The sequence below is a fragment of the Alligator mississippiensis genome, chromosome 8 (genome assembly GCF_030867095.1).
Source record: "Alligator mississippiensis isolate rAllMis1 chromosome 8, rAllMis1, whole genome shotgun sequence".
NCBI lineage: Eukaryota > Metazoa > Chordata > Crocodylia > Alligatoridae > Alligator > Alligator mississippiensis.
Genome location: NC_081831.1, coordinates 12,735,829 through 12,751,810, shown reverse-complemented (window position 1 = coordinate 12,751,810; position 15,982 = coordinate 12,735,829). Strand labels below are relative to the sequence as shown.

General features: G+C 42.9%; 1 protein-coding gene across 7 annotated transcripts in view; it reads right to left on the bottom strand.

The window, feature by feature from the left end:
* The window catches only part of LLGL2 (LLGL scribble cell polarity complex component 2), a 44,737-nt gene that overhangs the window by 20,180 nt on the left and 8,575 nt on the right, over nt 1-15,982 (bottom strand). For 6 of the 7 annotated variants that reach the window (XM_059732124.1, XM_059732127.1, XM_059732130.1 and 3 more), the window contains 4 exons: nt 14,436-14,539; nt 4,385-4,482; nt 1,812-1,893; nt 256-371 (listed from right to left, as the gene is read on the bottom strand). In XM_059732124.1, the coding sequence (XP_059588107.1) occupies nt 256-371; nt 1,812-1,893; nt 4,385-4,482; nt 14,436-14,510 (371 nt within the window). In that variant the 5' untranslated portion in view covers nt 14,511-14,539. Of the gene's footprint in view, nt 1-255; nt 372-1,811; nt 1,894-4,384; nt 4,483-14,435; nt 14,540-14,831; nt 14,923-15,982 lie in introns of those variants that run through there. The other variant, XM_059732129.1, reaches the window with a different exon arrangement.

The window sequence follows — 15,982 nt, the reverse complement described above, 5'->3', positions numbered from 1 at the left end:
AAAAGAATGCAGTCAACAATTCAAATTCTTATAAGAAAACTCAAAGCTCATTAAACAGGAATAAGCCAAAACAAATTGATCCGTTTAAACCCGGCTTATAAAAAGGTACAGAGATTTAACTCAATGAAATTTTTTTTTAAGTCAAATCTTTAAACTGGTAAATGCTGGACACTGACCAGGTGGCCAAAGTAATTTCTTACCTCTCCTTCCTACCCACCCCAAAGCCAGCTTATAAAGCCAATGCTAGCACGTTACCCAGGGGGCCCTCGCAGTGTGAAGCGTTGCTCCTCCTGCAGCTCAGAAGTCCCACTGCGCTGCTTCAGGCTCCAGAGGTGCAGACTGTTATCATCTAGCAGTGTCACCAGCTGGCACTAAGGACGGGCAATCACAAAGAAAGGATCCTATTTAAATACAGCACAATACATCTAGCAATAAATCACTGCTACTCAGCAGCTATTTCAGCCAAGGCAGATTCAGGGCCCAGCCAGTTATTTATGGCAGTAAGATATTCAGCCAAGTTAGGGCAGAGCTCCACTGACTCTAAACAGTTTGGAACCTTTGAACTACAGCACAGTGGCCTTCAGGCTTAAAAGCCCTAGCAGCCTGGCTTCTGTATCTGATATGCCAGCATGCAGGGTGGAAAGGCTTAAGACCCCTAAAAGATGCTCTATCCATAGTACTTTCAGGCAGGCAGGATTATGTCATGCAACCTGTTTCAAAGCTATGCTGTGACTAGCACACAGTATTTCCATGCCTCATGGTTTGCTGGAACACACCCCCTCTCCACACCCCTGCTTTGGGAGTTGCCGATGTAGTCTACTATCCCATTCATCTTGCATTCTTCGTGTCCAACTTCATTCTGAAGGGCTGTGTCAGAGGCCCTTTATGAGCCCAACCCTGCCGGCTGCACATTCAAATCCAAGCATTTTGTCTGCCAAAGCCACACCTGGTACAACACTCCCCATGGGTATTCCAGATAATACCACTTAGTTTTAACTGCCATCCAAATCTAGCCAGAGAGTTAACTCCCTCTAATACAACAGTGATGCCCTCCAAACTGGCAGATTCAGGATAGAAGGCTGTAAAGTGACTGATCAATACACTCAGAGAGTCAGGGTGGGAAGCTATTAGAGCAGGGGTCAGCAACCTCCGACAGGTTATCCTGTGGAGGCATTTTGCTTGGCACATGCACCTACACCAACATCTTACAAGTCAAGGTTGTGGGTGTTTTTGGCACTCTAACCCAAAAACACTGCTGACCCCTGGGTTAAAGTCACAAAGCACTGGAGAAATTTTACTTTCACACATTTAGTGGAAGAGCCATACTGTAAGAGAGCAAAAGGAAGGAAGCCTAGAAATGGCTACATTAGCCAGGCCATTTTGAGCTGGGGAAGGAGGGAACTCATTGAACAACGGCTGAAGATGGTGCTCCACGTTCTGCAGAGAGTTAAAAATTGCATGGTCCCACTTCAGGGAGGCAGACTGCAATATGGAAAGTCTCTGCAGACAGTCTTTGGCAGCAACAACTGTTATTTTAATCTTGCTGCCACTATGGCCAGAAGCTGGTCAAGATCAAGAGACCCGACAGATATAAATTTTAAAGTCTTCACAACAGATATAATTTATAGCGTGATGGACTAGAAAGGGGAGGCCTGTCACAGACCAGGTAGTACTAGGGCAGTCATTATACAGAGCTAAGGCTTCTAGTTGTCCAGGTTTTGTGGAGAGGTCAGCTACCCCAGTATGTTTCAAACTGAACAGGTTTTCAAAGTAGCTTACTTGCCTCTTAGAGAAATGCAAATTCCACTCACCTGGCCTGGTATAAAGTGCATCTGCAAAACGGTGTTATTTTCTTCATGTAAGCCCATGAATTCCACTCCAGGGGCTCCATATCTGAGAAGCTGGTTAAGGATTGATAGCAGCCACAACCAGAATCACTTGATTAGCAGTTTGCTAGCAAATGAGATGGAAAAACATGAGTTAGAAACCAAATGGGAACACTGCTCGTGCGGGCTTTTTGAATCCGTGCACGTGCAGGCAGCTGCAGGAAGCCTGCACAGGAGGCTTAACTGGCACTTCAGGCATAAGCAGAAAAAAGGTGCCTGGACCCTGTTTTTTCCCCTCAAACATGTTTAGTGGTTTCCCAGACACTACAATCCCCGCTTAACTAATTTGTAACCAGGAGACAGATGGCTAACGCCTGCATGCAGAGCTCAGCCACACTGAACACAAATAGTGCTGGAAATGATTAAGCGAGCATGAACAGCTCCAACTTTTCCTTTCTGGGATGGAGCAAGACTCCTCCTTCCCTACATGCGCAGTTGGCCCCGTGCCATAGGAATCGCCTCTCAAAGCCTCTGTGTCCATGCATGTGCTACCAGGGTGGATAAGAAACTGTTGCCAAGCCATTTTATTTCTGATCCTATACATAAGGACTGTAGAGTCCAGGGCGAATGCTAGCTCAGGAGACTGAATGCATTTATAGGTTAAACGTCAACCTTTTAACGCAGTACTCTTGAAGAGGCACCTTTCCTCACACTAGGATATTTAGACAGCCTTGGAATTTATGATAGGAGGGATTAGACTGAGGCCAGAAGCACCACTGAGTTTCAGTCTGACCTCACGTAACAGGGGTCAAGAGTCTCACCTAATCATTTTTGCATTAAGCCCACTTCTGCTTGAACTGCAGCTTAACATTTTGCTGTATATACAGTCCTGATCATACTTCAGTTGCAGTCACCACATGTTGCAACAGTTTACTGAGGCACGTAGTTACCCACTTAACAGTTTTACTCCTTATTTCTAGTCTGCGTTTGTCCAGTCTTTGCTTCAAATAATTAGATCCCACTATTCCTTCTTGTGCAAGAAGAAAGGGACGAAGGTATTTCGGACTATTTAAATCACACTTCAGCCTCATAATGAAGCGTAGTTTCCAGATTATGAATTAGTTTCAGCTCTTTTCTGACTTCTTTCAAATTTGTCAATATCTTTCCAAAGAGTTAACACCAGAACCAGACACCAGGACTCAGCAATGCTCTCACTAACAGTGCATGCATTGGCAGTACCACCTCTTTATTCTTAATTATACACATCCAAGGATTGTGTGTACCCTCTCAGCTACACATTGCAATAGGGACACATGTTCAAAGGCATGGGGATGGGGGAAAAGGGGATAGCTGCAAAAGACTGAGGATAAGTGAGCTGCTTCTCCATTCCATGATTTCCAAGATTTAACTAAGGATTAACTAGGATTTCCAAGATTTAACTAAACCAATAATTTTAGACAGCATAGAGTATCATTATGAAATACACTAGGAAAGAAATGGGTTAATCCAGGACCAAATTTTACCCCTTTCCTCCAAAGTTGCACCATTTCCAGTGCTCGATCATCTGCTAGCAAAGGGAAAACTCAGCCAGCTAATCTGTACAGTGTGTACAGCCACATATTTTGGTCAATCTGAATCATGGGCTACAGTAGTTATGATGCCCCTCACAACTGGCAAGAACCCAATTTCTGTTTTGAAACCAAAGACTCAGATGCTGGCAAAAATGAGAGGATAGCCATGTTGACCCTGAAACCAGGGACATTTTCAGCTTCTGGTTGGGTGCAAGCATACACATCATGAGGTTGGCGTCAACAACTGTTTTCTCTATTTGTGGGATGACAATGCGCTCTGGCCTTCAGTAGAGGGGTAGGCAAGATGGTGAATCGAGCATATAGTTATGGACTTGTCTGCAAGGGGAAGTTAGTGCACTTGTAAGGCAAGTTATCTGCACCAGCTCCCCATGCTGACATCTAATACATACTTACTTCACTGTGTAGATAGATATAGTGTCTGTATTTAAAAGGCCACAGGACCAAATTTTATTAAAAAAAACCCTGCCATTCCAGTGTTCTAGGCAGATGCAAGCCAACAGGTTTCTGACATAAATTGAGACGCATGATAAATTTTCTGTCACGCTTTCTAATCTTTCAGCACCTTTTGAAAAACAAAATGTTCGGGTGCTCTGGACTCAGTAGTGTAAGGGCAAGAACTTGGCTTTATCAAGATACTGTTCAGAAATAATATCCCACTGGCACAGTACCGATTGTGTATTTGCAAGAGAGAAAAAGCTGGTTTTGCAAACCTCTCATGGTTCAGTTCCATTCAACTCCAAGGTATTTCTTGTTAAAAGAAATTTGGTTGCTGCAGCTCTTTAGCACTTCCATACAAATGTCTTATGTGACTACAGATGTACATAAGAACATCTTTAAAAAAAAAAAAAAAAAAATAGCTTGTTCCATATACTTTACCCATTTCTGAAGCAAATGCTACTTTTTACTCCAGACAGAACATAACCTGATGCTGCAAGGATGTCTGGCTCAACTCTTTAGAAAGGATACAGTTTGATGGCTCCTGATCGTGTCCCAATGGCCATAAGATGAAGGGAAGAGCTGTACCCCAATGCACTGGGCTGGTGGGGAAATCCATGCTCTACAGTCTGGTAGAAAAAGAAAACATGATTAAGAATGTTTCACGGTCATGTGTATGAGATGTGACCAGATGCTAGAAATCAAATGTCATTTGATAGTATGAAACACAGCCTTTTTTAAGAAAAATATTTTAAACCAAAAGGTGGTCAGACTGAACCATCTTAGCTCAGTTTTGCTCCATCAAACCTGCTTGCCACAATCCCCTTGCTATTCAGCACAGATCTGCAGAAGCTGAACAAAAAACGGCAAAGCAGCACTGCAAAACAAGGACCTAACTGGACTTTCCAAGCTTTAAAAGCTTCCTATATGCACAGAGTCCTCAGACTCTTCAATTGTACACAACTAACCTTCTCAGCATCACTACTTCCTGCGAGACGCATTTGCTTATGTCACAAATCATATTCTGAACCCCTCTGAAGTTCCTGCTTGAAACTGGGTAGCAATGACAACTATTTTCAGAGAATTTGGCCTTGGAATAAACCAGCTTGCTTAACATCCTCTTGTACAGCAACCTTATGGGAAGTGCCCATAGTGGACTAGCTGTACTGTCGAAGGAACATGACCAGATTTGCTACACAGGCAGCAGGGAAACCTAGTAGACCTGGTTACCAATTCCCAGATGTGGCACAGGCACAGCAGATTTTATTGCTATTTAGGAGCCTATCAAGCCGTATCAGCCTGTCTCAAGAGAACTCATAAGCAGATGTCAACCATTATATATAGAAAGAACAGCACAAACAGCAGCTTGTTTAGCTTTCGACTCCCATGTAATAAAATACATGCCTACGCCAAGAACAAAGAACGTAGCATGGCTGATGTTTACTATCTAGCCACATGATCTTCAGTAGGGTTACTGAATGCATCTCACCTATAAAAAGTGTTTACATGGTAACCAGTCTTAATAATGCAGTCTGCAACCAGGGCAGAGCGGTTTGAAAAACAGCTCAGAATAGACTCTGAAGTTCCTGCAGTCACTTGTTGGTCTTTAACTTGGGGAAGGGGGGGGGGCGGGCGGGGAAGAGAGGGAGGGAGGGAGGGAGGGAGGGAGGGAGAGAGAGAATGAGCACTGGCCAGGAAATTAAAGCTCTACAATCAACCAGGGCAATGCTGAGCAACTAGAGAACAGGAAGTTATTTCTAGCCAGGCTGAGGGGGAAAGTCCGAAAGACTGGGCACCTTAAATTCAGACAAGCAAATTTTTGAAGGCTGGCTGTACCTTAAGAAGAGGTCTGCTAGCAGAGCCAAGTCATTTGCAAGTGGTAGGAGTGCAGAAAAGGGCAGGGAAGACACTTGTATGAAGACAAACACACTAAAATAGCCCCAATTCTGACAGAAGTCCTTTGCTGATCTAATTTATTTTGTTCTAGGCTGGCAAACTGTTCCAAACACCAAGTCACTCTACTTCTGCTAATACATGGATCTAAACCACGCATCTGCCTTCCATGCCTATGTTTTCTCGCTACTTGAACATTTTGGGCGTTCCAGTATTTCACTCTACTCCACCACCCACTCTTCCCGCAGCAACGACAGGGTGTCTCTTCTGCAGAGATTTTCCTTCTTCCTGGGCTGGTTCTAGTGTTGAGTGGTTCCTCTGCTACAAAAGCATGCTCCTTTCTTTGCCCTTGCCCAAGTTTCCTTTTTCTGCCCAAGCTGCCTCCCACTCAGCACCCCAACGTGGTCGCAGTGCGGGGTTCTGAAAACCTGACCTCTGCTCTCCAGTCTGGAGATTTTGCTCTTCCCCATCCATCTCGTGTATGATGCAGTCATTCTACGGTCCTAAAGCAGCACCCGTTTAACATCTACCCCCTGCTACTGTTCAGCATATGACAACACAGAGTATATAGCTCACTGCACATGACCAGCTGAATCACTGCCTGCCTCGGTTCCCTCAAGTCAATCCACATTCATAAAAATTGTACATAGACAATCCTGCAAGTCATCAGTTTTCCTTATCTGAGAAGCTCACATCAGAGGACAATAAGCAACTGAAACAAGAGACATAGAAAAAGGTAATAGTCAAAATCCAAGACTTAACAGCGCACCTTCCGAGTCTGCTAACTAAAACCAATGTTAACCTTTTCTTATCTCCTAGACAGTAACCCTTTAAAAAGTAGACCTGTATTCTCTTTGGGACAACTCAGATTCTGCATTTTCTGGACTACAAAAAGAAGAGAAAACAGTTCAAGACAGTCCCTGAATGACACACGTCTAGTTTGTACACATTCAACTTAGTCTAGACAGGTTGCTAATGCCACATGTAAGGTCATGGAGTAGGATGTCCAGTACATGTGTGTGTTAACCACCTCTAGTTCAGCAAATTGTAGTTAAGACATGATCCTAACCGACAGACTTTGCCAAACATCTTCAATAGAAAATGAACAGAGAAATTATATAAAAACCTCAAACTTCTGAAAAGGTGAGAGACTGAGGCACTGACTCCCCATCTACGTTCTCTCTTCAAAACAGAGGAGTTATGCAGGTTTCCATGGCACAACACTAACCCAAGTGAGAGAGTTTCTCTGTACTGTACGATTGGGAATGTACCACCAGCAAGAGAAAAGTTGAAAAAACACAGTACAAGAATATTTCTAGCCTACTATAAAAGAACATGAAAGAATTTTCCACAGATTAATCCGATGAGCAACCCTGTGTTTTAACTGTAGGAAAAAAGGTCGTTTCCACTACAGAGCTACCTGCCTTAACAGTGAACTAAGACACCAGCATGGATAATAAAACCCCGAAGCCATACTCTATAAGGCCCCATAGTGCAGACAATGTGGAGCTCTGACAGATGCCTAAGGATTATTTCTGTACATTTGGATGACACTTGTGTGCCAATGAAGTTGTTTTGAATTGAACAGCAGTTAAGAGACAAAACCCTGAAGGATTTTCCAGTCTGGGAGATTACTTCATGGCTCAGCCATTAAATGCTAGCAAAGGCAAACAGTCCCTTCAATACTACATCATATAAGAACAGGATGCTGATAAAACAGACCTTTGAACTGACCTAATTTGAGCCCATTTTAATGTGCTACTCTGACCTGTCTCACCTATTTAAGCTGAAATTATTTTAAATAAATAGTGCAATAGGACAGGACCAAGGAGCAAGGGCCCCAAACTGCAGCAGAAGTATAGTTTGGAGATTAAGAACTTTCTGACTCCGAGGGTGGTCAAGCTTTGAAACAGGCTACCTAGAGAAGTTGTGCAATCTCCATCCTGCCTGTTTTCAACAGCAAGCTAGACAGACACTTGGCTGGGATAGTTTAGTCAGGGATGATCCAGCCCTCTGTTCAAGGCAGGACTGGATGATCTCCTGAGGTCTTTCCAGCCTTGCTTTCCTAGGATCCTAATTGAAGAGCTCCAGGATTTGGAAAAGCAAGAAAGTGTGTGTGTGTGCGCGCGTGTGCATGTTCATCAGTTTTAGTACCACTATCATGCTAGATTATTTAAAGAAAGGAGACTATTAAAGAGTATGGATTTACATGATTTCATTACGGGGGCACAGAAGGGAATTGGTGAGTTTTTATTCACCAAGGCGCCCCCGGGGGTTACAAGAAACAATGGCCACAAGCTAGCAGAGAGCAGATTTAGATTGGACATTAGGAAGAACTTCTTCACAGTTCGAGTGGCCAAGGTCTGGAACGGGCTCCCAAGGGAGGTGGTGCTCTCTCCTACCCTGGGGGTCTTCAAGAGGAGGTTAGATAAGCATCTAGCTGGGGTCATCTAGACCCAGCACTCTTTCCTGCCTATGCAGGGGGTCAGACTCGATGATCTATCGAGGTCCCTTCTGACCCTAACATCTAAATCTAAAAAATGACAGGAGGGGAGAATTCAAAACAATCACCACCACAAGCCAAAAAGGAATTTTTTTGGAGGGGAGGGAAAGAAGCAGTTTGCTGGAGCTCCCAGCCTCGCCAGGACAAGAATGTATGCAAATGCGTAAGAGCAAAGGGAGAAAGTCTGGTAGTAAAGGTCTCAGCCTACTACAGGACCAAGTTTGCTTAGTAACCGCTGGGGGAATCTAATCGATTTGGAATACTGATGAGATACCCTAACATTGCTTTCTACCAACCCGGAATTGCTTGCTTCAATTAAACAGCCACAGGGAAAAAGAGAAGCACTGCTCCATCCTAACGAAGGCTGACTCAGTCCCTTACAACCTGTAGGAGTGTTGAGCTCTTGACAATGCTTCTTTCAGCTTGAACCGATTTGATTCCTTGAAATGTGGTCTCTCAAGATTGTGACTTTTCTAAAATTCGCATTTAAATCCATAACCTGTAACAACAAAGAACCTAGATACCAAACCCCAGACACTCCACTACATGATTTAGTTCACTCTGGGATCCTTGGAGTCAGTTCTGCACATGATTCAAGGGAGTTTTTCCTATTTACCACCTCCTGTAAAAAAAGTCTTCACTTGAAGCCAAGTACAGGAATATTTGGCCACAACTCAGAGCATGCAGAGTTTCTGCTAGGGCAGATAAGCACATGCAGAGAAAAACAGACTACTACAGAAATGAATCTACTCCTATTAGTAGCACACTAGAGACCAGTATTCAATGCATTTCCTCTGGGTTTCTGACACTTTAGGGTCAGTATAATATGTCACCAGGCACATAAGCAATTCAAACTATTAGAATAAAGCACTCACATTAGTTATAAAAGGCATGAAAGCAATTAGTGACCCCCTGTAGCTGGGCCACAGTTCTTGGCTCCACGTGGTCTAGAAATCAGTTTTATACCTTCCCCTCCTCCCCCGATTTCTACCTGTGTAGAAGGGGCTCAAGAGTGCTATAAGTGTGATTCTTTAAAAAAAAAAAAAAAAAAGCAAGCAATGGGATCATCTGTCATACTTAATATTAGTTCCCAGGAGTCCAGAGTTCAAATAAAACCTGGGAAATCCATCAGCATTTCACCTTGGGCAGTTTCTAAATGCAGATTACTTAAAATGGAGCTCAAAGTCCAAGGGCAAAGAAATGTAGTGGGAAACTCCTCATCTCCATCCCCAGGTAGGGATACAAAAGCCTCAGGGCATTTCAAGGGCCCTGGATTATCCTGCCCATAACTATGAACTGCAAGAGAGTTGGCTGCAGGGTTTGGGATTTTTTTAAAAACACAGCACCTTAGGTGTACCTGCTGTTTTCCAAATTCACGAGGCACCCGCTATTCAAATGACAGACTGAAGACAAAGGAGAGGGAGCTGGGTACAGTGAAAATGTCTGAATAAGTACAGTGATGAATGACATCTTGTGCGTTTCCTGTTTTGGGTGTAGGCAAGTGGCAGAAACACTGTGGCAGGTTTGCTGCCGGGTTCATTTTCAGCACTGCTGTGACCACACGCACACCGCACACTCGCTGCTTTGCCTTGCACAAGCATTTTATAAGTGCATGTAAAAAAAACAACAAAACCCACACATGACAAGCACAGCAACAACTGGAGAGCTGGCCATTCCTACCCCTCCCCACCACCAATTCTTTTCATCAGCCAGATATGACCAGCCTACACCTGCACCTGTTCAGCAGGTGAACTCCGTGTAGAGAAAGGGAAGGTGAGAGTACAATAGAGCCTTTTAGTGGGACCTAGGAAATCAGAAACTCCCCCAAGGACCAAAGTGACAGCAAAGTCACCCTCTTCTCAAAGGAGACCTTTGTTTCATTTAAATCACCTGAGAGCTTTCGTTTTCGTTTCCTCAGACAGCAGAAATGTCAGGTCCAGAGCAGAAAGAAACCCAGTGTCAGAAGCACTTTTGCACATTATCCACATTTACTGCAAAAGAGGTGGCAACCCAAATGAAAGCACCTGGCAACTCAAATGAAAGCTAGTTAGGCTCACTGTTTCTCCTCTCTGCACTTAATCATCGTATGGCAAAGCAAAAGAGAAACTGCACTTGCATTAAAAAAAACAAAAACATTTTAGCACCTAATAACCTCATTAATTTTTTTTCCTTCAAAAGAAGGATTTATGTATCTGCTTATTCAGTAAGTTAAAATAAAGCACTCATCACACCAATTAGCAAAAAGGGTGGAGGGGGGAGAGAGAGCAATCCACAACACATCTCAGCCATGAATCAAATAAAATGCTCTTAGCTTGGAAACATTCAGCTGTTAGACAGGCTGGTTAACCTATGTGTTACCTATCATCTAATCTGCCAAATGCCAGTCTGAACATGTTTGTCCTGTGGGACTTGAGACCGATCTAAAAGCAGCAGATATTACCTCTAAAAGCAGGATGAACTTAAGAGATTGCCAAGAACACATACCTTTCACTTTGTGCTACCTATTGAGCTAAAAACAGATTCTTGCAACAGGTACTCACATGTAAGAGTACTTATTAGTCATACAGAGAAACAGGTATGCAAAGCCAAGTCATCCTTACAGAATTCAGGAAGGTATTCTTTCAAGAGCACACACTGTTACAGAGAGCTGGTCTGACACCTGCTCAGTCCTTTAAGAACAATTTGATGGCCTCAGACCTAACAAAAAGATCATTCTTCAGAGTTCAGATGGAAGAGGAAGGAGACAGCAGAGAAATGACAGCCTGCTCAGAGCTCTACAACATTTGAAATCCCAAATCCAGGGAGTCTGAAGTTTGGCAAGAGGCATTTCTTTAATGAGGCATATTCACAGCTGGCATAAGCAGGTACATTTGTTCCAATAGAGCTATACCCTAATACACAAGTGGTAAATTGGCTAAACAGTCAGAGAGGTTTACCCAACATTGAAACCCTTGAATTTCAGAGCCAATACTGAAAGATCAATGGGATGCCAGTTCTGTACAGAGCTAGACTTGGGTCTAGAAACAGAAAGCATCTCTCAACAGGGAGATACAGCTGGCTTGGATGAAAAGGAAGGAAAGAAAATGGGATAAAGTTCTTTTGACCAGTGCACAGAGTGACCCAGTCCAATCACTGCACATGCAAAAGCCCACTGCACATGGGCTTTTTCTTGTAGCAATCTAGCAGGGAGGATTAATAAATGACTAGAAGGACATCAGACTGATCTTAACTGAAGAGTAAGCATCCCAGAGGAGCTGTTTTAATTGGAGGACCACACATCCCTGTAAGCATGAAAATCTTCCCTCTAGAACAGAGGAAAAAAAAAAAAATAAATTAAAGAAGTATGCACACTTAGCTTTCTAGGAGCTTTTTAATCTAACAAATTTGTTCATCAAACATGTTTGCCCAGTCTCTACTTTTTAGGATAATGGAACAGCTTAATAAGTGCTGTCCAAGGAAAATTCCAGAAATGTGTTTTTCCCCCAGCCATTCAGGATTACTAATGGATACATTATCACCACCAGTTCTCTCCCATTCAGCAAGGTCAATTTTCCTCTTGCCATGTAGGAAACCAGAGTAATAAAAATAGGTAGTACCCATATTATGAGGGTGTTTGATTTTCCTTCACATACCATTCAGTGACCAGTGACTCTCCTGAAGTACAAAAAGTGGACTCCAGCAAGAAGAGAAGAGAAATCAAGGAGTAACCTGTGCCAAAGTTGGCAAACAACGTGCTCTGCCCCAGGATAAGGATATGTAGGTCTCTGACCCAGGAACACGGCTCTCTCTTCGTTGTCCACTGAAGTTTTTATGTGCTAAAGGTCAGTTGCTTGCACTGCTACGGTAGCTACATATGACTACTAATCTCATTATCACTTTAAACGTGTGTATAAAATTAAGGGCTCTTAAACTACACGCAATAGAAAGTAGATGGGAACTCAGAAGGCCTCCTGACCAAATCTGTTATACCGTCTTAGTTCCCACAAGCATGTCAAGCACCAAAATTAGTAGTCAGATGTTTAGAGGATGAGAGGTATTTCTCGTAACTGTACTGATTAACAACTTTATACTCCCATTTGAAACCAAGTAAGAAATCTAGGCTAATGTCCTCCTAAACACGCTCTCATTTTATATGCTTTCAAAGTTGTTAAATGCAATATAAATCGGGAAGATACTAGAGAAAAAGAAACGTAAGTGTTAATAAAGTCTTACCTTTACTCACAAAAATAACTGAATAGCAGGAGAAAACATCCTCAAGATCTTCACTGCCTGCCAAAGCTATTGCCTTTAACATAAAGCACAGGTGGGACTAAGACCCATTCAGACTAACTAATCTTATAGAGGTGTCCATTATATCCAAGGTTCACTCCTCCAAATGCCTTCTATTATCTCAAGAAATAAAAAGAATGGGACCCAGACATTTTAGAACTATTATTTTTTTTCAGCAAAGCATCAGATACAGGATTCTGCGAAAAAGCTGTACCTACTTTAAGTAACAAGAGCTCTTCCACTCGATCCCTTTCTAGCAAAAAACAACATACTAAGGGGTTAGGTTTGCTTGAAGGTGTTAGTATATTTTGAAGAGGTGTTTAACCATTATGACTCACCACTAAAAGTAAATCACTAGTTAGAGCCATTAAATCATCATCTCAAAAATGCAGTAATATCTGCATGTGTAGGACTGATTCAAATGAAGTCAGAAAGCCTCCAGTAAAATAAGCTCTAACAACTTCACAAACTTTCAAGTTTCTTTTCCAATTAAAGTTTTTTTTTTTCCAGTCCTGCTGCATCACCCACTCTGTTATCTCCTGCTAGAAGGTAATGTGTCAAGGCAGTAGGTCCCACTGAGACAGAAGCATCTTGCTGAGTAACAGGAGGCACTGAATTGGAAACACCTGTTGCTACAGTCAATTTTGTGGGTGCATGGAATTCAGAATGTGTTTAAACACATTCTAGTTCAGAGATGTCTTTTGTTTGCATTTTACTTAAGAAAAAGAACATGAATGCCGATGTCAAGATAGTGTCATGCATTGCACAAAAAGACTGTTTCCCACCCTGACTCCAGTCACCTATTCCACATATTTTGGAGCCCAATACTTTAAGTCCTGAATTCACAAATTAAAAAGAAATCTAAACCGCAAGCACAGTAAGTGTTCATTTACAGAGCAAAGGTATGCTAGGCATTTTACACAGAGTTGAACATGCAGAGGTCTGGGCCAGAATACCTTGCATTCTAGACGGAACAAGCAAGATGCTGCTGGTCTAGAATGGAGATGCCAAAGCGGAAGAGTTTCTGTTCCCTGTTTATAGAGTAGAGCCTCCCCAGGGTCTGGAATGAACCCATACAGAAGAGCAGGATGACAGCTAAATAACATTTACCAATCAAGTGGGCCGTAGTCGTCCGTATTTCAGTACCACTGACTCACTTCTGCATTAATAAAGAAAGGAACTGCCTCAGAATAGGGCTCAGAATAGAGTTGCTTGGTGGCTTTAGCCAAGGGACAACCTCCATTTTCATCCACATCCAGGTCGTGTCATCGGTCAAATGGAGATTTTTAAATTTAAATATAAATTTTCCATATTCCAAGCCAAATTGCCAAATCAGATTCCAAATCCATGAGTCAGTCCAGAACCATAAAGTGGCCCTACTACCAGCAAACATCCTCCACCCCCATCTGGGGCTTCAGATGTTTCCAAATCCTTTGGCGGGCATCCTACGTGCAGGCCCAAGCCCGGAGACCTGAGATTCAGATGCCCCCCCCACCCCCAAGTTGTACTTGGTAAAATGGAGATACTATTTTACTTCCTTCAAGGAGGTGTTGTGAGAACATGCACTTTTTCCATGGCACTTTGGTGTCAAGAGCTAGTTCACAACAGGAATATGGTCACAATGAAATAAGTCCCCATGCTCAAAGAAAAACTTTCCCTTGGCAGGATTTAAGATCAGAACATGGCTTCTCAAAGGCCAGTGAAATTCAGGACTACCTGAATGTCTTCAATTAACAGGCCATATGAACTTATTAGATTTGAGGGGGAACTGAAAAGAAACAACTGCTTTATCAAGGATGAGCCAATCCTGCTTTCCCATACACACCTTAGAGAACTTTCCTCCTTGCCCTCAGGGGCTCGAGGCTTTTACCCTTCATACTTGGTTTCCTTAAAGCTTGAGAGAGGAAGCCACCGTACCTTGTTAAACTGGAAAAGGTCACGCTTGAGCCTCTCTCTCACAGGATCATGGCCGGATCTCAAAAACCTTCTCATTTTCCCCTCCAACAGCTTGGCACCAAAACCTAGCAGAAAAAGAAAGAAAAGCAAAGCTGTATTAAACAAGTGGAGTTTTAAAAGGGAAAGCAGTTAGAACTGGGCTTTTTATTTTGGTTCAACAGGTAATGCACTTTAAAAATTGGGCCAGGAAGAGACACCACAGTAATAAAGTGGCTAAAACTCACTTTTAAGGAATAGTAAAGAATTCACATAATCCCATTTTCCTGTCACTCAATTAGACCAATTCTAAAATCCTTGGGGTATTTTTAATCCAGTAAAATTTACACTTTACAATGCTGAGCTCCCCCCCACCCTGACCTCATTTAAGACAGGCAACAAGCAGCAGCACAGCCATCAGATATAGGTCCAGCTGTACAGACTATCCAATTCCCATGTTTTATAGCAGTATTGACTAGTATCAGCTCCACCCAGGTAATCCTATGGCTTGTGGGGGGAGGGGGGGGGGAGGGAAGTAAACATTTTAGGCTGACTTTGTTCCTACAACAAAGTGCGGGTGTTGCCTGGAGAGTAGTTACGTTAATTATTAACCTGCTTTTGTAAAACATCAAGCTTAATTCTCTGCTTGGGAGGGAGGGGAGGGGGAAGAGTCATGCACCTGTGGCCCAATGAACAGCCAAAAGGTAACAAGTTTCAGTACAGTTCTCTCTACCTTGTAATTCTAATCATTGCACTATGGTTTTTAAGATCCAGTCAAGGCACTTGATACAGTAATGAACAGCCTTGACCTGGCAGACTAGCAACAGCACTATGTGACATCAGAATATAGATGTAGCACAGCCAGAATCTCCCACTGCTCCAAGAAAAAGAAAAGATGGTTAGAGCTGAAGATTTAAAACCATGGATATGGATTTAAAAGGACATGTGTAACCTTTGGTAGAATTTGCCAGTAAGTGTTCCAGAAACAACAGCGCTGAATTCCCACCTCGCCCCACATGAGTTACACTTTATACCTGACCCCAGGGACAGGGGGGGCCACTTGTCCAACCCAATTACTTGATCTCCATCACGTAGCACACCACCCTCACACTGCAAGCCCAAGAACTAGGAGAAAGCTTTGGCTGCCTGTTGGCGCTTCTATACAAACAAATGGGTATCTCTGCATTCCAGCCAATAATGAGGTCATCGACCAAAGATCATAAATCACCCAGCCATTCTTGCAGGGTTTTATTACAAGCTCCCAGCAAGGCCACCACAGTGTGAAGGGAGAGCAAAAGCAAAGGATAAAATTAACAAAATCAGCAAATTCTGCTGTAGGAAGCCCCGTCTTTTCTGCACCTCGACACAGAGAACCCCAATATTGAGTCCTGGTTCACCACTCAACGTTGTCAAGGGGGTCCCCAAAGGTTAGGACTACTCCAAACTTTATTAGCAAGTTAGGACTAATTAGGAAAAGATAGGCAATTATTGTAAAGTAAGAGTCTCCCAACAATTTGGAGCAAGCATCCTGT